General features: G+C 37.4%; 1 protein-coding gene across 2 annotated transcripts; it reads right to left on the minus strand.

Annotated features, from left to right (window-relative positions):
- Positions 1-15,946: 15,946 nt before the first annotated feature.
- LOC139736081 (synaptotagmin-5-like) lies at positions 15,947-24,616 on the minus strand. Of its 2 annotated transcripts, none has more exons than XM_071646830.1 (4): positions 24,487-24,616; positions 18,674-19,590; positions 17,585-17,741; positions 15,947-17,111 (listed from the first exon to the last, which is right to left on the minus strand). In XM_071646830.1, the coding sequence occupies exons 1-4, from the start codon at positions 24,497-24,499 to the stop codon at positions 16,801-16,803; spliced, it is 1,398 nt and encodes a 465-aa protein (XP_071502931.1). In that variant the 5' UTR covers positions 24,500-24,616; the 3' UTR covers positions 15,947-16,800. The 2 variants fall into 2 exon arrangements, with proteins under 2 accessions (XP_071502931.1, XP_071502930.1); XM_071646829.1 differs by having other exon boundaries at positions 17,585-17,765.
- Between the last annotated feature and the right edge of the window lie 2,322 nt (positions 24,617-26,938).

Raw genomic sequence — 26,938 nt, forward strand, 5'->3', positions numbered from 1 at the left:
TCATTGAATAGAGCGCCTCTATCTTTCACCTCGTGCGAAATCTTGTACCATCGCACTCGTGGCCAATGGTGTTTTCTGTGCCAGTCAGCACTCAAAGCGTACTGAGGCTTAATGCCTCTGGGGAGCTGTTTGATGTAAAGTAAAGCATTTCTGTGAAATTTAGTGTTTGGTGTGTTGTCTGTGCAGATTTGCTGTGTAAGCGTGAAAAACAACAGTATATTTATGGTGTTCAACTGTTTACCTTGTGTGTAAGGAGGAATTCGACAATTGTGCTGAAGGACTTTTTTTGAAATAGAATGTGTAGATGCGTACATTGAAAATTGAAAATGTGCGGCATTCTCGTGATGGTTTGAGTAAGCATCAATTCATGTTCAGTCTGTAGGTTGAGGCTGCTCAATGCACCGATACCCAGGTACTGTTACCAGGATCAAACTTGCTTCAAAGATGACATTTAACAGACTGGAAACATATGATGCAGTTCACTACTTTGATGCAATGCTAAGAGCTAGGTATAATTGGATGAAATCTAGGGACGAAAAGGTCCATAGACCTTGACTTTTCTTTCAGTCAAAATTTTGGAGAATCAGACAGGCTGAGGACATCAATGAATTTTTTTTTTTATTGAAGTGTGATGGATTCTAGGAAATAGTTCAAGAAATAAATTTTGACATTTAATTTCTGAAATGATAGTATTAAAAAAGAAAGAAATATAACAATAGATATTACAATGAAAGTAATTCTAATAGTAATAGTTTGTTGTAATGATAAATGATAATGATACCAATGTCAAGAATAGAAAGAAGAAAGAAGTAAAAATCAGAATAGATAACAATTATAAGCATTCCTTGTGGTACTTTATCTGTGTCAAAAAAAAAATACATTTGAGTAATGTGCTTCATTCTGGACATATATTTTAGCTAGCTTCTATCATACATTGTTTTGCCACTAAGACTGCTAGTACTTAAAGGGGAATTAACCCCAAATATACATGTGGATTGAGTGAATGCAGCAATATTAGTAGAACACATCAGTGAAAGTTTGAGGAAAATCGGACAATCGGTTTAAGTTATGAATTTTTGAAATTTGGTGACGAGACCGCTGGATCAGGAGACTACTACAGATCATGACATCACATATGGACTGCCATATAAAGAAAGTATAAAGAAAATTCCACAAAATATCATTTCATATGAAAAGTACACATTCAATGAACTTGTTACTGTAATATTATGTCAAGGGTAATATTATTCCCCCTACTTTCTGAAAGAGGTAAGTCTAGTGCTCTTTCATTATGCTAGAAAAGTGAAAAAATTTTTGATTTTCATTATATTTTCTTTATATGGTAATCCATTATGTATATGATCTCATGATCCGTAGTAGTCTTCTGATCCAGTGGTCTCGTCACCAAAAATTCAAAAATTCATAACTTTTGAATGGATTGCCCGATTTTCCTCTAACTTTCACTGATGTATTCTACTGATATTGCTTCATCCACTCAATCAACATGTATTTTGGGGGTTAATTCCCCTTTAACCCTATAAAGCCCAAGGGAGGGGGGTACACTGTGCCCCCCCAACCAGATTTTCATTTGCCACTCCTTCTCCCCTACTCCAATTTCAATCAAATTTGGTGACTTTTTCTAAAATCTTATTGCAAACATTTTGATATATAATTTAGTTATATTTGATATCGCTCGTTGCCATGGCAACCATACACTGACAACCATGTCAGAGTCAGATTTTGCATTTTTTTTTTTCCAATTTCATTTAACAGTATTGATGTGTATGAAATGGGTGTTTCTTGGCTGAAATATGCTGAAAAAGCAAAATATGAAGTAATTATGGTCCTGGAAAGTTTTCCTTGTTATTTCCTTTGTTTTTTCTGTGACAAAGGCATAAAACAATAGATATGATAGAGATAATTGAAAACAATGATATTTTCCAAAGATTGCCCTTCCATTTTGTGTCATTTTGATACCTTCACCCAAGTTATGCCTGTAATATCATTAGTTTATCATATTATCAATCTGCAAACTCAAAATTCCACTATTATGCAACTATGAAATGTAATAACTATACATGTATCCATCCCAAACATTTCATCACAGGTCTCATAATGTATTTCTTTATGTTATGCATAGCACCCCCATGTGGTGACCTTGAGAGATTTCAACCATAACAAATAATAAGATTCCACTTGCTTATCATTTGAGGACAATATGAAAATGATTGATCTATAATAAGACATATTATGGGGATAAAGAAATAATACAGAAAAATCATGTTTTGAGCATATTTCCTATGTATTTCTTTATATTTTAGTAAATATATAGCGCTCTCCACGGGTGACCTTGAGAAAATACAAATGTGCAGTCATGTAGAGTGTGAGTTACTCTACCCATGTGCCAAATTTGACGATGATCAAAAGTTATGGGGGGGGCTTAATAGGGTTAAGCCTTAAAGATCAAACCTACACTACTGTCATGTCTCTCCATTCCCTTTTTTTCAGTAATAAACAGGAAGAAAACAAATGCATTTGATTAAGGATTTGACACACAAAGTGTTACACAATCAAACTTTTCTCAAATTGGACAAACGGTTCTGAAGATGTCACTAAAAATCTGTTTCCACTTCATATGTGATTTAGCCCAAATAATGAAAAAAAGTAGAAAAGTAGCATTTTGGAATTTTCAAACAAATGAGTATCAGGTGCATAGACATGAATTTACCTTCCACACCAATGTCTCAAAGAACCTATTTCATTTTGTGAAGTCATAAGAAATAGAGCTCCTAGTCATTTTAACCTCTTTTTTTTTCAGAGAAAGACCCTAGAAATACATTTATTAAAAAACAAATATATATATATATATATATATATATATATATATATTGAAAGAAATTAGACTTGAGGCGGACGTTGCTCTCGATCTTGTTCTCCCTTTTTGATATAACAATTTATAACAATATGACAAGATCGAGAGCAACGTCCACCTCAAGTCTAATTTCTTTCACTATAATCTGTATGCTACCCACAATGAGGCGCCGCATATGTTTGAGAAAGGAACAATCATTCGCTATATATATATATATATATATATATATATATATATATATATATATATATGTATATATATATATATATATATATATATATATATATATATATATATATATATATATATATGTGTGTGTGTGTAGAGATAGAGAGAGAGAGAGAAATATGTATAGTAAGTGTATATATACATATACACAGTGTGATATATCATTAATGATGTCGGTGATGGAATTAAATCATACTTTGAAAAAGCTCATCTTCATGTATATCTGGCGTAAACGAGACATAAGACCATAAGCAATCCAGTTTAGTGCACAGATTATTACGAACAGGTCTCACTACATTCTGAAGGAATGAGACAGAGAATATTAGTACTTTTGATATCAGATTGCTACTTTTTAATTGGTTGATCAAGCACCATGTGAAATCTATTGTCACAGAGAAGTCATACCATACATAAATGTGCTACAACAGAGATATTCCAGACTGTACTCTTGAAATGCAATCTTATAGCCCTCATTCATACAACCTCTTTGTATAAATAGCCGTTGACTTTGGTAAAATTGAAATGCAATTGGCTAATCATGGCATGCATAATGATATCAAAACGACACCACATTTTTTTCAAGGATTTTCTTCAAGGTTGTGCTCTGAATTTTCATCCTACACTGAATGATTTTACTGTAACAAAAGTTACTTCCACTAAATTCCTCGGTGTTTCTTTGGACAACAAACTTTTCTGGAATGTATAGCTTCATCTTCATGATATATTCAACATGCTTAAGGGAGAATGATACACGATATAATTCAGAGAGGAGAACCAATGGAAGACAGCTAGGGAAGAGAGTGAGCAGAAGCACCATGTGTTGAGAATGTGGATATTATAGACTTTTATCTTCACAGCCAAGTTATGTACACATTTTACGATTATTTTCTCTTGAAACTGATCGAGCGGAAACAACACAAACAGATAACTATCCACTCACAAAACTCCCATCATTTAGGCCTACTGCCTATAATATATTGCTTACACACACACACACACACACACACACACACACACACACAATCACACGCAATCACACACACACACACACACAATCAGTGTGACGCGGCGACGATGTAACGCTGCCCAGAATGATGCAGAGTATCCTACAACTTCATGGGTCAACACTACGATAACATGATACTCTTACTGATAACTTTAATGCTGTGCACTATATTTCACTCTTTAGTGCTTCCGGCATGGAATAATTGAATAGTTCTAGGTCAGTTGACAATCCTTCGCTCTCTGATAACAGCTTGAGCTGTTCATCTGAAAGCTGCGAGTAGTAGCTCCTGAGAATGTCGTCACTGGAACTATGCGTTGGCACCTTTTGAGGATCCGGAAAACGCGTGCTGTTCGGCGCTCGTATCAAATCGAGTATGTAATCTGAATCGGGTTTAAGAGTTTCGTAGTAACCGATGAAATCGTAGTCAACGGTGCACGGATCGCAGAGTTTGTTCATATCCTCCCAGTGCGTGTTCTTTCGCGAAACCTGCAGGTAGTATGTGACAAACTGAGGGAAGGACACTTTGGACCTATCCGATGTGTTCTCCCTAAGCCACTGTCTAGCATCCAAAGACCAGGAGGATACCTGATAGGCAAATTTGTCTCTGTAAGCTGAAAGAATCCTAGAGTAGGGATTCCGAACGAAAAGAAACTTCGTGTACGTCCTTAATACTTTTTCCCTCTTTGTAAGTGACAGCTGACTTATCCATGTGAACTTTTTGCGGAAAAATGTGTGTGGATGCTTGAGTTCGTCGACGTCATCAACTAACCCATGGAGAACAGCAAAGAGTCGCTTCCAGCTTGTGCAGCTTGCCTTTGGAACGATACAGTACATTAACTTGTACTTAGGAAATACTAACATTTGTTCGGGGTGATGTAGTGTGTTGCTGATTGTGGTGTAGTTTTTTGGAGAATTAAGCCCAAGACGAGAACAGGCCTTCTTCAAATGATCTAGTCTTTTCGCCTGAAGATCAGTCAGTTTTGTAATGGTTCCTTCTTTCGTCTCTGGCATAGGCTAATGAAAGAGAAAGAGATAGAGAGAGAGAAGCTGAACTTACCGCATATGCTCAAAATGGCTTTAACTGATGACGTAAAATTTGAAGAAAAAATAGATCGGAGGGTTTTCACCAAATTCATCAACATTAAAAAACGATTTATATTTATAAGATTCACATATATGTTTTCACAAAATTGTCATATTGTTCATAAACAAATCAGAAAAGCTGATGATTATCATTTCATTACAGCTTCCAGATCTGTTAAACATGTAATACAAATGATATTCAATTAATTAAATAAAATTATTCTAGATGTCTCTCTTCTCCCTACTACATGTACTATGAAGGCAGGTATCATTGCCACTTCAAAGGAACAGAAATCCATCATTTTATGGGAACACTCTTGTTTAAGTTGAAACAAAGATATTCTATATGCACTATCAAGTGTCAATTCATGCAACATGTGCAACAGAAGATGAACGAGTATAGATCTATAGTTCGTAATGGCATATAGTATTGATCCCTGGGTACTCTTTACCATTAAAAGTAAAAGAAAATTGACGACCGGCAGAAAAAAGAAGAAGAAGTGTTGAGTACTTCATATAACTGATTACATAATGTCAAATATTTGGATCCAGCATATCCAGTAATAATCATAACTGCAATCGTGATAAAATTCTGTTAAGGCACACTCCTCCATATACGTTCAAAATGTTCCCCACCCCGTCCAGAGAATAATAATAAAATAAAAAATGTAGCATTTTATGTTTTTAAAGAAGACGAAGAGGCTGTATTCCCCCTCTGCAAATTATTGAAGATTTCCTGATAATGATTTTCAAGGGATGTATACGTGCTCGATGGCTCATTGAATATAAATGAATATATATATATATATATATATATATCGTGTTGTAATCTGTGTGCGTGTTAAACATGATGAACATAATTAGATCTAACAGAAAACGGAATCTTGAGATGATAGGCGTAATAACTTCGTAAATACCTTTACGAATATAGAAAAGTATGGGTTTTTTGTCCGACTTTTTCCTGTTCCATTTCTTTTGGCGCATTCTATTAATGAAGGTCAACTTTAACACCCATTTGGCTTGCCATAACACAATATCAATAAATTATTAAGAATGCGTATTGGGCCAATACTAGTCGTTAAAATGTCGGCATAGAAGTACCTCAAGTGGTTCTGTTTTCTGGTTACTAACCTCCGGTCGACTCGATTTTTGTGTGATCACAGGACCCCTCATCCAATGTTCGTGTTTGTACCAGGAATCTGCAAAGGTTCAAGATTCAGCATTACAACTGATGTCTTCACTTCCTTTCTCTTTTCTTCTGTAATAGTCATCAGCGTCACTTACGATGTTTATCGGCATTGGGATACATATCAATATTTTGCCATCATTATCATCACCGCAATTAAAAGTCATGAAAAAAGAAATCACAACTAAATACATTTTGATTGAGAGTCATTTTGAAATCGCCTGATATTTTAAGGAATGATCGCCGACTAACTTTTCATTGTTATTGTCCTGAATAGAACATGTCGTCTGTTGGAGAATGAGAAGGGCTTTAAGTTATCTCGAACACGATGGGTTTTGTGGTCACTTAACACCCTTATCATTCTCAACTGGCGATGTTTATTTTTGAGATGTCTGTGAAGAAACGAAGTGTTGCTGTTTTACAATTCGCTAGTAAACTGAAAATAAAGAGAGAATCGGGAGATGTATGCATAATTCATTTTTTGTATACTTTGTTCTATATTCACATTTTCAAATTCGTAAAATTGTACATTCCATTTGATCTCGAGGATAAATTCGACACAAGACAGTCAAATCAAACAAATATTATATATATATATATATATATATATATATATATATATATATAGGACTCTACTATAAAGCTAAAGCTAAAGCTTGAAGGATGTAGACTCCGTAGTAATAATGTTAGCGTTTCGTACACTGTGACAATGACGAAATATGACGAAACATTCGGTAACACAAGATGTCGAGAATGTAATGGAAGTTAATGTAATGCATAAATATTATACGATGTTCATAATTAAACTTAACTCACCAATGCTAAACAAAGTAAAAGTAGCAATTTATGTAATACACAAAATATCACAGTTAAACTTACCTAACCAATACTAAATAAAGAAGGAATTTATGTCATACACGAAACATTATAGTATGTTCATAACTATGCTAAATAAAGTAACAATGTAGTCAAACAAAATGTAGTCACCCGAGTGAGGCTCATTGTGAACACATAAATATATTTTAAGTGATCGCGGCAGAAGAATTAAACGCAGGATTTTACGAAATTGGCTTTGACATTTTGCTCAAAGGAACTTAAAAACTTGATTGCAAAAAAAACCCCGTAATCTTACTCATTCCAGTATGAAGGGCTGATAAAAGTAATTGCCTTACGGGCTAGAACTGTACGAACGAGGAAAAATATTAGGAGCCACTATGTCTTGTCGTGCTTGTAGGCTAAGTATAGATATCACTATTTATTTTCAACAAACATTGAAGAAAATATACTAGGAGGATTTTTAATATTCAACTTTATACATAAATATTCCCACGTGATACAATTTGATAGAAATATAACATTTTGAAATGATGTAACAAATACAGTGAAATAAAAGTGAACATCTGCGCCATATCGTTCGACGTTGCGATGCTACCACAACAAGGTAAACTAATGCGTTTTTGTCGATTTACAAGAAAGTGTATAATCTATCAAAATACATGTATGTCACTTCTTTGCGTAACACACTGTTTATAAAGCGGTTCAACAATGCAAATGAATACCACGATGGTTAGAGAGAGGATTTTAGAGACAACTCATACCCAAGCCTGATGAAATCAGGATAACAGCCAGGAGAAGCACAGAAAACACGGCACTTAGGATCCGTTTTGAGGGAAAACATATCTGATATTTCTTGGTCGGAGAAAACATGACTACCCTTTGTCACTCTTAGTGTGGGATCTGCAGCAGCGGTGGCGAAAAGGTCGTGGCGATTCCAAGCACAACAACCATTGCTGTATAATAGAGACCGCAGCTGGGTATATGCCTGAAATCAAAATTTCCATGAAATTATACAGGTGAAATACTAGTACATGAGTCGACAGAAATTGTGAGCGAGGAATTTACAATACAAACATCCAGTCCCTTCCGCAGTGCCCTCACACACACACACACACACACACACACACACACACACATACATTCACACGCACACAAATCCCCATAAATTATCACTTGAATTAGTTAAAATTACCTAATCTGCATATTGTCACTTCATCGATTCAATGGAATAGAGTTTCTCCGAAGGGATAAAATATATATGATAACTTGTGATTCAAATTTGTTCTTATTCTGCTTATCATGATCATATTTAGGTTTTTCATTATATATTTGTTTGTATCCCCCCCCCCCGCACCCTGAACTATCAATCTATCAATTCATTTATCTTTGTAATACAAGATAATTCTTACGCGATGCTCGCTTCTTGCCCACTGACTTTACGGCTCAGCGATTGTATCCGAACAGATGAGATTATTATTTTCTTTCCCATTTTTTTTAAAATAGTCATGTATAACCCTACTCAAATAACGTAGAGTCACCTTTGATACTACAAACAACGATGGTTGTCGAAGCTTGGAAAAATATTTGATGTACTGCTTTAGTGATTGGTTTGACAACAAAAGTAAACCAACAAGTGATTCATGCACGAAGCCAACCTGAAAATAAGTCCAAATAAGCTCATGCAATGTTAATATGACGCTATTAATTTCTTGAATGATGAATAGTTTTCTTTGTCAATCAATTCATGGTCAGTTTCATGGTTGTATACATAAGGGATTAAATAAATAAATTCATGCAAAGGATATTCGGTTTCAGTATTGAACCAAGGAGATTCAATAGATGGAGTCACAACAGTCTTCAAAATAGTCCCTTTGATCCCATATTCGATGCCGCCACTCGAAAATATTTGAAGTAAGTGACAAGCTGGATCTGTCCCAATGACAGGTCTGGACGATAATGAATTCCCGTCTCCCTTGGTGTAATAACTAGCCACTCTCCAAAGTAGACGTGTGTTTATGATGGTAATCACTCTTTGCCATCTCTATATACTTATAAAAGATGTGGGGCACATAATGGTAAAGGCATGGGGTTGCGCAAATATGAATTGCACAAATCGCTTAAATCAAAATCAAAATTGCTCGATTGTGACGGGTCTAGACACTAATCTCACCCTCTCCCCCCCCCCCCCAACATTACCAATTCATAAATTCATATGCAAGGTTATACCATTTCAGTTTCATTAAGAATTGTCGAAAAAATCGGAAAGTGATACATTCTGCCTTCAAGGAGAATATAATTTCAAACACTTTTACAATATATAGCTCAGATTTACACTTTTGTACAGGGATCGACATTTTTTTTGCATGCTTCATCATCAAGCGAAGTTTCATTTGATTCAATACATAAAACAAACAATCTAATACCCGATGTCACGTTAGCATTAAAAACTAATCTTTGGATTGCTCAGAAACATGACAGCATCGAACCCCAATTATCAAAGGTACAAATGCACCTGTAGAATTCGTGTATGTATAAATAGAAAACTGACAGCTGTTTGAAACATTATAGCAAGTTGGAACTCCCTCTCTTGAATCTCCTTGATTGAACTTATTTTGTTTGAAAGCATGCAGAAGAGGGAAATTCGGCGAGGATCGCATACAGGCAAGTGGGAGTCCCGTTAGGTTTATTATCTATTTAATTATATTGTTTATTTCCTTGATTGTGTGATTATGACCTCATTACCTTCTGGATCATGGTAAAGACACAGATAACTCTTATGTAAAAGAAAAATAGATTATAGGTTATTATATATTATACGTATTTACAATGATTTTGGTTTACTTTTGATATCACATTACGTCTACAGTGAGTTTATACATCAGGGTGAAGTAATTATGTACATATACGTGCATTATGATACAAGCAAGGGGTGATAACAGCTGATGAGGCAAAGGGGAAATAGTCTCAAGAAAGTCTAAGACATCATGAACAAATGTCATTAAAGATAAAGTATAGAGAGTCAACTTACGTTGTGTGTGGTGAGCGTGTCTTGATGAAAGAAAATTCCCCTCCGAAAGTTGCTTTCAGTGAGGAAGAGTCGAAAATACTTCTAATTATTTAAATCCTTGCCCACTGTCGTTCCCTTTAGTGAACAGGTGTTTCTGCGAGTTTTCCGTGCACACGACATGTCATGTTCCGGGGTCCATCAACTTCTTTGATAACCGTAATATTATAATCGCTTAAGAAACCGTACGAAACTCTAGATCATCGCTGTCTTTACTCTTTGTTCGTTAACTCAGCATAGCATCTCAAGACATTGTATTCACAGGTAGTGAGAATACAGGATCATAGTACATAGGGCCTATTATTACACAATCAGTAGGCCTACTTGTACTACCAAAGCAGAGCAACGGTCGACTGAATAGGTATACAGTTCGTAAAACCCATAGCTCTTCGTATTATATCCCTTCGGTGGAACCATATCGATCACCATTCTAACCTCCCTTGGTCAACAAAGGAGAACTTGCTCTCACGGTTATACTTGTACCTCTATAGGACCGTCCCGAACCGCTCCTTGGGAATACAGAGAGATCATCCGGATTACTAAAGTACAAGGTCTCAAATCGATACGAACGGGTTGATCGATCACCATTGATCGTATTTGAGAGGCCAGTGGCGAGCTCATAGATATGAATAAACTGCAAATATCAGTAGTCTCCAAGGCATATCAGTTTTTATTATTATAATCATCAAGAAGCACAAGCTAATAGTCAATAAGAAAGAAGACTCCTGTTTTTTTTTTAATATCAACTTTAATGTCAACTTTCGTATAATATATACTAAACACGAAGCCATAGAGTTTTAGTTCATGAATTATAGTTTTGCATTATTATTTTGTTGGCTGAAAATGTGAACTTAATTGAGATTCTCATGATTTCAGGATAAATTTCGAAAACTGGAAGAGAAGTGAAATATTTCCATCCACTACTGGTTCATGGCGTTCATCTTCACTAACACGATCCTTTTCAAAAGGTTCCAAATTCTCAACCCAATTTTGATTGTAAGGAAAAACACCTGTATACGTCAACCCAAAACAAGTGTGAAAACGTGTTGAATAGTTATATATATCTAAAGCCAATTTTCATTTAGATGGTAAAATGGTTTCAGAGAGCAACTATAGTATGTGGAATTTAAACATTTTAGCCTGACCTTTGACCCCAAAATTTCCAAGAAAATCATTGGCTGGCCCAACACTTAGATATGCTAAATTTCAGAGAGATATAATGAGCCATTTTTTAGATACAGAAAAAAAAGAGAAAGTTTAGCATATTCACTAAACTTCTGACATTTGAGCCCATGGCCAAAAATATGTTCATAAATTTGACATTATTGAAAATTGATTATTATTATTATAAACACGTAGGGGGTCACGACGTCACCACTCATAAGTTAGTTTTTCTAAACTTTGATTTCATAGCTAATTTCCCTCGTCTAATTAGACAATATCTCACTTTACGTTTTACGCTACAAGCCCCTCCCACCAACGCTAATTACCCAAGTGAGATTACCTCTGGAGTCAGAAAACCCTTCATCATTCCTATAGGGCTTACTTGGAAACGTACGTGACTGAAATATTAGGTGTTCGAGCAAGTGACGATGATGTGAAATATAGGTTTTCCCATCCATTTTCGCACTTTTGTCATTCAATTTCAAAGATTTATTATTCAATTTCGTCCCGAGAAGCACGTGGAACGCAAATCCTAACTTCAATTTCGTCAGTTGTCATTGTAATTCGTTTTTCGTCAAACATTTTCGAAGACATAGCATTCAAAATCGTCAATTGTCATTCAAATTCATCCCTCCCGCTGACGGATCGCAGAATGTGAAGATCAAATTCGTTTTTGTTCACGCAATTTCATGAATTTTTCACTCAAATTAGCCAAATGTATGCGAGACGGTACGTCTGTTTGTATCAGTGTGTACTCGGATTGCTTGTGTGTGTGTCTGTATCTGTGGTTCCGTGTGTGTGTGGGGGGGGGGGGGGGACACTAGTGTGTGTATGTTAACTCCTGAATGTAAAATGTGAACGGTTACAGGAAAAAAAAAAAATACATGAATGACTGGGAAATCACACCGGATAGAGATATGAGACGAATATGAATGAAAATTTAACGAAAATGATTGACAAAAGACAAAATCGATCCTACTGTTTTGAGTGCGAATTTGAACTGTAAATGACAAAAATGTATGCCAAATGACTAAATTGAATGGACTTTATTTGAAAATGAACGACGAAAGACGAATTTGAAAGTAAGATTGGCCTATTCCCGACATCCCGCGACGAAATTGAACATGCTGAAGTATATAAAAATTTGTGAAATTGAATGACAAAAGTTTGAAAATGAATGGGAAAACCTATAATATTTCTGGGATGTCATTTACTTTTGAAATATCTTTCACTTGCGTGCAAGTATATGGGAGTGAAAAATTACGAGTGAAAAATTACGAGTGTGTGTTCGCGATTCTTGTGTGTGTGTGTGTGTGTGTGTGTGTGTGTGTGTGTGTGTGCTTGCTCATCCATGCCATCAAGGTAGCTTTATTCATATTATACTCCAGAGCAAGATTCCTCCAAGGGCAACAGTATTTGCGTTTGGCACGACCTTTGCAGGCATGATTTTCTGTAATTTATAAGCTTGCCAAAACTCTTTGATACACAATTCATTTCATCCCTTGACATGAAATCATGACCAAATAAATCCACTTGTGGATTGATGAAAATAATCATCATTTCCTCGAAATCATTATACAGGACATAAAATCATTAATAACGTTAATATTAATAATCATTAATAAAAAAAAAGGCCTTCAAAAACAAAAACAAAAACCACCGCAAAACACCGCGAAACACCGCGAAACACCGCAAAACAAAGCGCTACCGCGATCACACTCCAAGGTTTCTATTCAATTCTTTCTAGTGCCACTTACGCACTTCCGGGGTAAAAAAAAAAGTGTGTGTGGGGGGGGGGGGGGGGGAGGGAGCCAAAGTGGTGACACCTTATGTATTCCTTTGTATGGTGCAAAAAAGTGGGGGCCCGCCCCCCCCCCCCCCCCTGACTAGAACCTCCATACGCACTTCCGGGGTAAAAAAAAAAAGTGTGTGGGGGGGGGGAGCCAAAGTGGTGACACCTTATGTATTCCTTTGAATGGTGCAAAAAAGTGGGGGCCCGTCCCCCCCCCCCCCCCCCCCCCCCCCGTTCCGCCGGCCATGCGTCGTGTGCCGACCCGAACGCTGGCGAGGCTCACAAGTTAGTGTAGCAAACTCCTCGCGTGCGTTCGGGTTGCGTGCGTTCGGGTTGTTCTCTTGGGCACATCTTCCTTGAATCGGGTGACTTTGCATTATTTTCCCCGGGCCCACGACGATAAGTCACAATTCAACTCTGTAATGACACTGTTTGGTACTTGGTTTGGCCAAGGAGGTTCTAGTCACGCAACCGTCTTATTTCCTTTGCTAGATGTTCGAAGCCGCCGCTCAAAAATACTTGAAGCATGTGGCAAACAGGATCTGCCGCTCAGATAGGAAGACAATTGACTCGTGTCTCATTGCATAATCACCAGCCACTTTCAAAAGAAGATATGTCTTTGTGATGGAAATTACTTTTCGCTATCCCTTCTTATAAAAGGTAGGTGGTACAGACACGAGGATGCGCGAATAGAAATTGAGCAAAAAATGCTGAAATAAAGATGAGAATTACTCGACTGGGCATACCCGGGCACTAATCTGATATATCTATCAATAAAGAATTATACTTGAAAATTATTCCATATTAGTTTCATTTGTGGAAATTAAGCGGAAAAGTGATAAAACCAGCTTTCAAAACCTTTGAATTGAATTTGAAACCAGCTTTCCAGGATGATACAGTTTTAAACATTTTCACATGATACAGCTCTGATCTACACTTTTGCGCAAATTTCTGGACGGAATTGACGTTTGTTTTACATGCTTTATCATTACGTAAAATTTCATTTCATTTAATAAATAGGTATGAGCAAAATATGGCCAACATTATGAAAACGTTCAAAATGAGTCTTTAGATTGCTCAGCAAGACGGCGGCTTGGAACATCGATCATCAAAGGCACAAGTGCACCTGTGGAATTCTTTTGTACATCAATAGAAATCTGACAACTGTTTGAATAATTGCAGCCAGTTGGAACTCCAATGTATCAAACCTCCTTGGTACGGCAGAAATAAGACATAGTTTTATGAATATGTTGCTAAACCGCATGTAGTCTGATTCAATTACATTTGAATTTGCACTCTTGTTGTTTTGTTGTAGAACAAGAATGAACAAGCATTTTTGGCTGCTACACAAAAAAAAAACATTACACTGTTGTCCTGTTGTTCATAAACTTTTATTACATCATGGAACTCCCTTATTCGCTAATTGCATATACATACACTAACAATTATTTACAACAAATTTATCATGGTAAATTTACACCTTGCAAAATAAATGTATAAATCGAGAAAGAATTTAGGCAGAAGAAATCGGTGACTAGCCTCTGAACAATCGTGGCGACTGCAAAGAAAACTTTAGAGGACAGGAAAAAGCACAATTGATTTATAGTCTCGTGGTGTTTTGCCCTTTTGAAACGACGCATAGTTAATCACGAGTCGGTTATTTCTCTATTCTATACTGGTTGTAATGGTTGAGTTACTCCCATAATCACAGGTTGGTATAAAATGAACAATGAAAAGACTGTATACGGAGATAGCCTACACGTGACATAATATCTCCACCAGCTATTTATGATTTCACGCAACAGTAGGCATTTCTGTACGCCTCTCGAAGGTACCCTTCGTTTTCAATAAGGTGGCGAATAGATACTTATACATTAATTGAATTTTTTGGTCTTAACATCGTGGTGATAAAAAGTGGGGATATCATGTGCAGGAGTTCGTACATTGATTCAAAGTATAGTTTTAACCTCGCTGTTCAAACGTTGTACTGTAGATACTTTTCAAGGACAGATGAGACCGGGAAATTTGGGCATAATATTTTTATTAACAATGCATTTACATGGAATAGTTCCAACATGTATTTGTGTGCCCTCATGGCCGTTCAAGATGAACAAAAGTGTGGACGAATCACGAGATATACCAGCGACGACGGCTTTAGATTGGTTCATAGCCTACATTAGAAAATGTCATAGACAATGATACATTTACAAGCACTCTCGTTATGTTGAACGCAGAGTCATTATTATTCTCGTATAATATTATACTTTTCATCGGAACTAAGTTTTTTTTTCTTAATCTTCTACTAATAGACCTGTACCAATGATTACACAGAATTGCACAATGACATGTTCATCAAACCTGTTTTAATTTGAACTTACAAACCAATGTGTATTCTTCATAGAGAACTACACGAAGAATACCCAGCAACTTGGTGTCATGGCAGCATACTCGCAAGTGGAGTCATGCATTCATTGTTCCCTGTTTTTTACTTACACGGTAAAAAAAAAGAACAAAAACAAAAAACAAAAACAAAAACAAAAATAATAAGTAAATAAATATGAAAGGGGTGACTTTGTGTTGTCTCAGTAAAGCATTGAAACACATTACACTTTCATCATTTGGCCAAACACGGAGTGAACAAAATAAATATCACGAGAGAAATACAGCGCTTTGTAATTTGTGATATTGATATAGAATTAAAATGGCGTATCCATTCTTTAAAATATACAAAACAGAAAAATACACCAACGTCATTCATTCTTGATATCATCATGGGTACGTTGTATAAAGCAATTGCAAGTCCGCGAAGCAATACAGATCCTTACCATATAATACATGCATAATACTGATGCATGATGATTAAAGCGTATAGCAATATTAGTGTCCTTTATAATACATTCTACCGTATCCAACGTATAATATTCATATTGCGTATAAGATAATAATACAACATGCAAACGATTTGAACTGCGACGATGTGGGACTGAGTTTTACCACCTTGGTTGATTTTTCATGATAGCATATTGTCGGGCCTAGCTGATTTTTTTATAATGACATAAAGTAATGACATCGGGTAGCATGTTTTTACAACTACATCGTTATTCTGCAAAGAACTAGGCTTCATTACCAGTGCAATTTATTAATCTTCAACATTTCGGATATTAGACATGCAGATCATGATATACATAAGAAATATGGATTGCAATAAACATTTCATGTTACAGTTTGTCGGCCGTCATCATTAGACCTTCATATTCCATGTTTCACGAGATGCCAGAATGCAGCCACATATCATTAAACCGATATTGACGATGAATTAGCTTTTCGAGCAAAGTGTAGATCAAGATCTAGATCCACAAACAAGATCTGATCGAGATAAGTCTATAGGTGAGAATACTATACTTTCTCATCTTTTACGTTTCTGTACAATATCCAATGCAAGGTCATCGTCTTTTCGTCGTTGGTATCCTCCACATATGCGCAGCTCCAAAGAATTTAGGCTTTGTGTAAACTATATGGAGATGAGACCTCATGGTAGGCCCTACAGTGTAAGTCCGCGCGTTTCGAGTTAGCTGAACGGTGGTTTGATTCGATGCCATTTGGCTACTTCTGTCCCCCTTGGCCGTAGCATCTCCTCCCAATGGGCCGTGCCCGTTTCTCCGGAGCCCGGGCCCATTTCCACCTTGCCCACCATGACGTCACTCGCAACCCGCCTTCCCCGGTGGATCGCCAGCAGGAGAGAGATGTGTGGTAAGTCACTGGATTCCGGGTGGAACAGAAATGGCTGGTTCCACACGGGACTGGTACCAGAACGTCTCTGCGTGCTGTGCTCGTCCATAACTTCCCGGTGCTTTAGCAGCCGGACTGACACGTAGAAATCTGCGTCAAATATTTGTATTTTGAATAAAATGTAGATTTCCTTATATGGTAACATGTGAAAAAATGTATGCATGCATGCATGTATGTAAACAACCATAACGATCACAAGTAGATGCGCATATGTATTAAGCAGAAGAGCCATCCTCTGGTTTCCCTTCCTTATTGGCCTAAGAGACAGGCATCGACACAGTGAATACAAAAAATAGACGTTGAATATCATCATGAATAGAAAGAAACCATAGGAAGCTACACTGTATAGAGAAACGATAGCGTGATGCAGAACGACAGAGAAAAGTATAGGAAATGCGGGATAGTGGAAATATACAGATATGATGAGCATGGGTGCATGAGAAGGAAGAGACAGATTAGATAGATAACAAAGAATAAACAACGTTTATCAATGCAATAGAAAAGAATTAGGATCCATGGTGAGATGAGGTGACCAGGGTAGAGCTGAAAACGAAAAGACGTACCTCCGGTGCCCGGAACCACAGTGTCAACCATAAGGTTCTCAGCCTTCCGCACCATAACCTTGAGGCGGTCCGCTGAGGCCTGGTACTGCAGGGAGACAAAGAGGTCGCCCAGGTAGGGACTGCGTGACGTCAGCTCGGAGGTAGATTTGGAGCGCATCTGTTGCAGGCAGGGAAGTGACATCTGACAGTGATTTGAAAACGAACAGTTCCTACAATCTGTAAAAAGTCCTCACAGAATATACTATGTTACCATCTTGGTTAGACAATTGATTTGAAAACGAACAGTTCCTACAATCTGTAAAACGTCGTCATATAGAATATACCACATTACCATCTTGGTTAGAAAAGGTCAGAGTAAAATATCATTTTCTGTGCGACATTTCTGTTCTTTCAACAGTTGATTCAGTCATTTTTATTTGTATGATTCTATGGTAAAATACTCGATTTTCAAATGATTTGTATGGTTTTCCCGCGCACCTATGCCAAGTGACGGTTCTGAAGGGTGAAAAAAAAAGCTTTCCGAAAACAACTTTCTGTCCAAAGGACGGATATGAAGGAAAAGATTCTACTTGAACTTGAAACAATTCCAGGGTGAAAATTGTGTATATTTCTTGGAGGAAATTTATGTTTGAGTCATTTCTTCAATAATCTTGCCTTTGCTGCATCACGTTTTAAACGTGTAGCCCGAATAACGGTTCTACGGTAAACACATTCAATTTTTGCAAATCATTGTTTTACTAAGTAAAATTTGCCTTGTTCGTACAGAGCGTGTCAGGAATCTCTTTCCTCAAAGTTCTGTCCATTGCAGTTCCAAGGGCATCCAAATGCTAAACTTGGAAGAAACAGACCCATGACATGCTTTACAACGATCCATATTTCTCTGTGACCACTTAACCAAACTGAATGGGGTTTTCTGCAAAAATATAGGTAAGATATTATATATTAAAACCCTGAAATAGCATTAAGACAGTTTAATCATATCAAAATTCAACAACGTGGAAATCCTATTGTTGTTTTTTTTTTTTTGGGGGGGGGGACGTACTCTATATATGCTTTTAGAGAGACGGTGAAGTTGTAGTATATGCTTACCCGTTTGAGATTTTTCTTTGGAAGTTTAGTTCGCTTTGTACTGAATGTCCGCTGGAAGTCGAGAAGTCTATCAGATTTGTCTATAAGCTGATGACACTCGGCGAAAACCTCCCCGCTGAAACGGGCTTTGCGATTATATTTATCTTTGATGTAGAGTTTGACCTTTAGGAAGCTGCCTTGCGCTTCTGCCAGACTCAACTTGCAGAACTGAAATGACTCGTTGAAGTAGGGATTGAGGGACTTCCTCACGGCGTCGGTCTGGAAGCCATCCTTGAACTTTGGCAGCAGGCGTACCTTGAGGAACGACGTGCACCCTGGGTAGTACTTCCGGGCCAAGCCGGATACAGACTTGAGGGTGACGTAGAGAGTATCGTCCCGCGTAGACATGAAGAGCGAGAAGTGCAGCACTGGCTTCTCGCACATCTCCGTGGGCGACACCAGCCAGTCGGAATCATGTCCCAATTGATCAAGTTCGGGTTCCGAGGTCATCGAGGCCAAGGAAGAATCCGACGACGACGGCGTCAATGAAGATACGGCTAGTGTCTTCCGTCGTTGTGCATCGATAGCGGCCAACTTCGGGCGAACCGCAGGCGTAGCTGTCCATGATTGCGACCTTATATAATCGGTATTCGGCTGCGGTGAAGAAGCGTCTATCGCCTCGTCGATCAGAGCATCGCTGTCGTGATCATCGATGGTAGGCTGTTGAGGCAAGGTGAGCCTCTTCGGGTGCTCGTCTCTAGCCTTGTCTCTGTAGAAGTCGCTCTTGAGAGGAGTAACGCCAAGTACACGCTCCAGCTCTGCCCGTCTTTTCTGCCGTTTCTTCTTTCGACGAGCACGGAGAAAGTAGCACAGAAAGACCACCAGGGCAACGAAGCCAATGGCTGCCACCCCAGCGCAGACTCCAAATATCACAGTCACTGCAACAATTAAACATGAAATAAAAAACACAAATGAGGAGGAAATAAAGGCAAAACTGAAGCCGCGTTTTAACAGAGCCTTTCAAACCCGAGATTTACCGCAACAACGTCCGGGTAGGTCTGGGTATCCTTCTTAACCTGCCCGTTAAAATGGTCCCCGCAAAATGTTGCTCGGATGTTGTAGCGGTAATTTTTGCTTTTTACTACTGTAATCTCCTGCTGCTTGTTTTATTGTTCGAGGAGAGGAATTTTGTTTTCCGGACGTTGTTGCGACGTTGCCGCGGTAAGATCTGATAAATCACGGCTTTAAGTCCGAGTCACACTTTGTCGGATAGACCCACCGTACAAGAAACGGGCGATATTTCGCTCATCAATTTTCTCCATCATTTTCATCAAATTTTGATGAAAATTGGTTTTGAAATGACTGAGATATAAAAAAAAACAAGCAAAAAACAAAGAGGTCCTAACAAAAGGTGGGACCCACCTTTTATGAGGACCACATTGTTTTACTTTATTTTTGTGATATGTCAGATATTTCAAACCAAATTTTCATCAAATAAACTGCATGCTTTTCAATATTTAATAAATTACACAAATATCTAAAATCTGAATCCTAAATTTCAACCAAAACTATACCATTTTTTAAAAGTTAGAGTTGTGTCAAAACGCGTTGGTTTTGAAATCCAGAAGCCTATAATACTTTTTACATTTTGAAAAATATTGACATTATATTGTTCTCTATCATGTCTACAAGCACAAACATGTACATTGACTAATCCCGATTGTTTTGAATAATTTAATGAACAGAGGCGAAGTGTGTAGAATTTGACCAAAACCTGCGTGATTGTTTTCATTTTCGCAGTGTGTGTACAAAGGCCGCTTCTTTCTATACAGTTTACTGACAAACTTAAAACGAAAACCAACATCGATAGACCGCAACTATTCGGGGCGAGTATTAGAATTTATCTCAAAAATCCTTATATACATTTCAAGAGAATAATCGTTGGGTGATCAATCATGACATAAATCCTATTTGATTCGCTGCCCTGACCCAAAAAGAGGAAAGCAAAGTTTGCTCTGACGTCAATGACTATTTGACCAGTAAAGAGAGAATGAGACAGAGACAGAAAGAGAAAGAGAGTGTGTGTGAGAGAGAGAGAGAGAGAGAGAGGGAGGTGGGAGAGATCCCTGGGAGAAAGAGATAATGGGATATTGGTATATAACGGGAAGAGGTTTAAATCAAGGATGCAGATACGTTCATCATCTATAAACTGATAGTGTCTATATTATGTTCTGCCTTGTGTTATGAGAGGGGATGATATGCCTAAAAGTATCATAGTCTCAGTCAGAAGTACAATGTATCGAAAAATAAAACATGAGACAAAAATGTGTTAAATTCATGATGACGTTAGCGCGACCTTTAACACGAAAGATGCACTTGGTCATGTTGCTATGCAAATCAGACGTCAATTTCATATCCAGAAACACTTTTTTAATTTACCACGATGTTGACCAAGTATACTCATTCTAAGAGTGTTGCAAATAAGAGAATGAAAGACCAGTCCAATCAAACTAACATGGTATATTATCGAAAATAATCTTATCATTTCATTGCGTGTACTAACAAAAAAAAAAACTCCACTTCGCACTTGATGGGAATTCTTATGAGATTTTTCAATCCCGTCACATACTCTGTTACATGAACAGAACCACCACGATGTGATCATGAATATTTCTAGCTACAACAAATCCGTAATGACATTGTTGCAGAAATCTTTTTTTTTCAGTGAATGTCTACGATCTTCTTACTTTCATAGCTATAGAATATACACATTTTGTTGGGAAAGACATTACAACAGCACGTTCTTTCACAATGATAGATGTTACCATCAAGCGAGAATAAATTTCCACAATTTTTGTCTCACCTCCCTAGTTTGAAGCAAGACAAAGAAATCACGTAATAACATTACAACATCACTTTGTCCTGAATTTCAGGGATGTGAAAACCCAAAACTGTGTGAGAATTTGACCAGCTGTCCGAGCGCGATAACTGATCAATTTGTGTTATCTGCATTGGTGTTTACCCAACAAAAGACAAGCCAGTGCATGCGCCGTTAATATTCAACAACTTCGCTAAAATAACATTGAAGTAAGGCACGGGGCACGGGCCTCCCTCACTGTGATGTGACAATAAGCTTATAAGTCACATTAGCAGTTTTTTTTTTTTTAATACATCAAATTTTGTGTGAGGTATAGACATAGGATTATTCCGGATGATCCTCCGGGAAATTTTTGGGAACGAATTGAGGAAACAAACCCAGTATCAGTGTGTTGAATATTGCTGATACTGATGGCGTCCCGAGGTTGCCTGCATTTCTTATTGCGTTTGTAGTCCAAGTAAAACCAGATCATTCATGTAAATCATTATGCTATGCTCTAAAGGTGCGGAATACTAAGTTTAGTCTGCACAATTTGATGTAATTTGAATTGATTTGTTTTACATGACAACCATAAAGGACGAATTAACGGCCATATACGCAACCAGGATCTCGACTGTTTGAAATCCCCTCCGAAAAACTACCGATATACAGTGCACTCCCGTTAATAACGAACACGGTTATAACGAAATTCTTGTTAGAACGAAAGCAATTAATTTCCACTTAATCCGTAATAATGCAATGATGTTGACAACTGAGGGCATGATCATAATTACAATTATATCAGCTTTCCCAGCTCTTCAAACTATTTTCGGATTACTGGCATGGCATGCACAAGAGACGTGGTTCGCGTGCTTTCCTCGGGAATTCGACGTGCCTTGCCTATCATGGCAACTATGAATGTTTTTTCTGCAGATAAATAAACATGGAGTTCTCCACTAACTGAAACGAATTTAGACACGTGCATGAACCGGAATAGCTGTCTTATTTGCTTCCAGCAACCGAAGTGATTTTTCTCCTCCTACATGTTATCATGAAGGCAAAAGGCATATAAAATGAAGTATGATTCAGAGGCTTTTCTGGATTACTCAACAAACGGAATATTTGTAATTCTTTTCATTAATGCATTCATTGCAAGGGGCAGCAGAGCTGTTCTCCTGACATTAGTCCACAAAGGAATCAATATCTTTGTTTTCCGGGGATTTCGGAGAAATGATTCAGCTTTAGAATCTCAATTGCTAACACGAAGAGCAAATATTCTGCGCCTGTTGTGATGGCACGTTCATGGGGTGCATAACGACGGTATGCCGGGGACATGTTTGGTGAATTTACTTTGAAATACCAAGGTAATGGAGCGTTCCGCTTTTTTCCTGTAATGAGGATGGATTTGTCATTAGCTATCAAAAAGCATTAGTTGCGACGTATATACTTCTTGTTGGGTCTCAGGTTTTGTTTTGTTTTGTGCCTTTTCGTGCTTGTTTTGATTTTCGAGGGTATATACAATCACCGAGGTAGTAGGTTTACAACCCAGTATATCGTAAGCTTAGTGATTATGACCTTAAATTGCTTATTCCACAGAGGACTTGGAATATCTGCTGTCTTCCTCTTTGTTGTACATTAAAACACACACACACACACACACACACACACACGACAAATGGATTGGTTTTAATATCCTGGGTGCGAGAGTCAATGTCTTTTTCCATTATGGACAAATCTATCATAGTCTCGGACGATGAACATTATCATTGACATGATTGAAGAGAGCCATGCATGCAGGCCTGCGTACCCATCAAGATATTTGATTCAGCAGAGAATACAGACCAGCTGACACATAGTTTTCATACATAATTTTGAATGCCACATATACACTGATTGTACAAACTTCAATCAAACATGAGTTCGCAGTAAAATGGAAAAAAAAATCGGTAAAAATTGTGTGAATATCCCGCGTGTCGTTATCTGGGCCCTGTTGCATAAAACCCTTACCGCTGGACTTACCGCTCCTTTCTAGCGGTAAGTCTTCAAATTAGCGGTAAATTTTATAATCCTTGATGCTGATTGGCTGTGACGCCTGATTTTGACGGTAGTTACCATTGAAATTCAATGGTAAGTTTTATGCAACGGGGCCCTGAGATTGCACCTGCCATTGTATAATAATGCGAATCTTCGCAGATGGCTGACTGGATTGTATCCCTGCAATAGTCAGAATCTTTTCTTTCAAGTATAGAAACGAACGATAGGACTACGTCACGATGACAGATGGAACTCAGCTTTCTTTTGCTTTAATCCTAATCAGATGATTATAATTTAGGTATTCTAACTGTAGATCTCGGTCTATCCTTTGGACAAGTGAGAACAAGAAAGGGTGGTTGTTTTATAACTATATAGTTTGGCTGCAAACGACCACTATTCATTCAGACATTAGAGTCTTTAATTCGTTTACTAACAAAATGCAGCATTGTCTTGCATTCATCACTGGGAATTGCCATATTAAAGGAAGCCTAGTATATCTGCCACACACACATAAAAAACCCAAAACAAAACACCGTCTTCTTGTAAGGACATGTTCTGTGACAACATTATCATCCTCAACCCTAACGATGAACATAACACATGGATTTATCTTAAGAATAAGATTATTGCTAGCTCTAACACGATAAAGTTTAAATTTATACGCTTTTAGTCTGTAGCTATTACTTTCTTTCTCTTCAAATGTGATGGTTCAGAGGGTAAGGAACTCTCATCATGCTTAATACCTGTCGTATAGACATACACAGGCAATAGATGGTATGCCTACATGCCTGCAAAAGAAAATGTGCCGAAGAATAGGTTTAATTTATTGCTTCAATAATAGCGTTTAAAGTAAACGTTATATTTTTATACGAACAGGAATAATGTATTGGGAATTAATGACGCCAGAGAATGCAATGTATAATGGTCAAAACGGTATACTCACATTGGACTGCCATTCTATGCAGATGTTACGAAAAGTGAAGACACATCCAGTGGAAGACACGACTGGGCCAGGCCTCGGGCAGACTTGATTCTGATGTCATGTGGAGATAGGGAAGGCGAGTGTGGGCTGGCGTCGCCAAAACACTCTGAGCGGCGACACCTCGAAAGCACGCCACACACGCTAAATGCACCGCGCCACCGATGGGGCGTGCCTCCGAATTGAGATTGTCCAACTTGACGCAAAGATTACCAATATTTCGCAGTGATTGAAGAGGTTTTCAGCCGATGAAATTATATCCTCTCAAGAGAGAAAATGGAAAAAGAAGTAGGGATTGCACTCACAGAAAGTAGGACCTAAAATGGCACAGCAAATCAGCAAATCCATTGTCCCTTTTACGCAGCCGACCGTTATCACTCACATAGCAGTATACCATGGCGAAGTCCAAATGAGGTCATTCAGAAGAAATAGCTTCCACATGAGGATTTTTAGACTTGAGAAAATACTGTCGGTCCACCTTTTGTTAGCAGCACATACTCACCCGCGCTAATGAAATCGCTCAACCACGGTGAATTTATGTCAATGCTCCTTCGATTTAATTATCATGATAATAAGCTTTGGCTTTATCTGGTGCATAACTGTTTAAATAGCTCGATAAAAAGTAGATAGGGGTGTTGTTTTCTTCAGACTCTGTAAAGGAATTAAGCGGTTACGCATTAGGTTAGGATTGTAAGAAGAATGGTCTCAAGAATTTTCCTTTTAATTTCAATATTTATCTATAATTATCTTCATTCATTTATTTTTCTATTAATTTATCTCTCTATTTATCTCTTTCTGTCAATATTCATTTCGATATACTTATTTGTGTTTATTCACTTATTTATATATTTATCATTCATTATTTTATCTGTCTGTATCAAGTTTACATCTTGGATTTTGTGCATTAGACCCATATGAAGGTCTGTAATAGAACATTGCTGGCAATCTATACTGAAAAAGTATGTCGATAGATTTATAAACTTTGGTAAACATGATGTTCTTTGAAATGTCCTTTGATAACCACTTTCTTTAACTGGCTGCTCTTCAGTGTTGATACAAATGAAAAAGAGTGTCTGTGGATACAAAATTTTCATGATCCTATTAATCGAAGACTTGTTTTAGAAATATGTTTGATGCAGTAATTGCAACGATCAGCGTGACGATAATCATAATGGTAATAGTTATAATAACCATGATTATGACAATGATGAAAATAGTGAAAGTGCATCAATAATGACGATAAGAAAAATAAGTTTTGGTCCCAATTATCATTATTATTATTATTATTATCATCATCATCATCATCACTTCACTATATTCCCAGAGGGTTGTAACAAGATAAACCATCAACATTTTTAGAAGCTGATGGTATATCTTATACCTTATCGATATGTCAAGATGTATAATTTATGTAAAATATGTCCAAGTATTTCTGCACCAATCTGGATTCGAACCTGACTTTCCATGTTCAGAGTTCAGTGTGCCTATATAAACCACCGTAACCACCGTATTATCAATTGGTTTCCTGTAAACCGTGCCGTGAATCTCTCTCTTGTTTACATTCCAAAAATAACAGGGAATCATGCATATAATTAGATAATTTAGAGGTACGGTACAGTGTAGATACAGCTCGAAATGATGTGTTTGGAGGTATTGAAATAAAAAGTCCAATGACATCACATTTATAGATTAATGACGAATGACATTGTTTTTATTTCAGCCACAAGCCAGATGCACAAAATGTATCAATGGTTCTAGAGCAATTGCAGTTATGGTAAAGTGAAATGGAAAATTATTTCATAAAACGGCCAGAGCCCATCATAAAGTGGACTTTCAGCGCACAGCTGGAATTGTGCCACGTGCATAGATGGGCACTTTAGTAGGTCCAGTGTGAAACCATAACCCATCCACAACTCCGAAATGTGTTCTACAGCATAGAAAGTTATCTTTAAAATTCAAAAGTTTACCTGAAGGAAAATTGACTTTCCAGGATCCAGAGTGCTGTGTTGACAACTTACGTTTAATAAAAGAGGTTACAGGGCTAGATTTCAGAACTGCCTGTACTTATTCAAACAGCTCTCTGTTTTCTATGTATGTACAAAATAATTATCCATGTGCCATTTTGTTCTTTTGATGATCAGGGTTTGATGCCACCGTCTTTCCGAGCAATCTGGAGATTTATTTTGAACCCTGACATAATGCCGGGTATATACTGGTTGTTCATCAATTAGATGACATGAAATTTCACCTGATTAAGCATGGGACAAAAGTCAATGCCATCCAGATCAATAAAGAGCTGTATGTTGTGAATGTTTTTAAAACTGTAGCCTTCTGGAAAACCAATTTTTATCCAGTGTCGATCAATTTAGTCCTACACATGGTATAATCTTCAAATATGGTTCTTCATGCATTAGGC

This window comes from Diadema antillarum, unplaced genomic scaffold (assembly GCF_040938485.1).
Source record: "Diadema antillarum isolate AM-2024a unplaced genomic scaffold, OU_Dant_1.0 seq00000620_RagTag, whole genome shotgun sequence".
NCBI lineage: Eukaryota > Metazoa > Echinodermata > Echinoidea > Diadematoida > Diadematidae > Diadema > Diadema antillarum.

Coding starts and splice junctions, on each gene's coding strand:
- LOC139736081 (XM_071646829.1), bottom strand. Junction 17,766..18,673: donor CAAAGAAAAATCTCAAACGG/GTAAGCATATAC, acceptor AATCACTGTCAG/ATGTCACTTCCCTGCCTGCA. Junction 17,112..17,584: donor TGTGGTTCCGGGCACCGGAG/GTACGTCTTTTC, acceptor TATTTGACGCAG/ATTTCTACGTGTCAGTCCGG.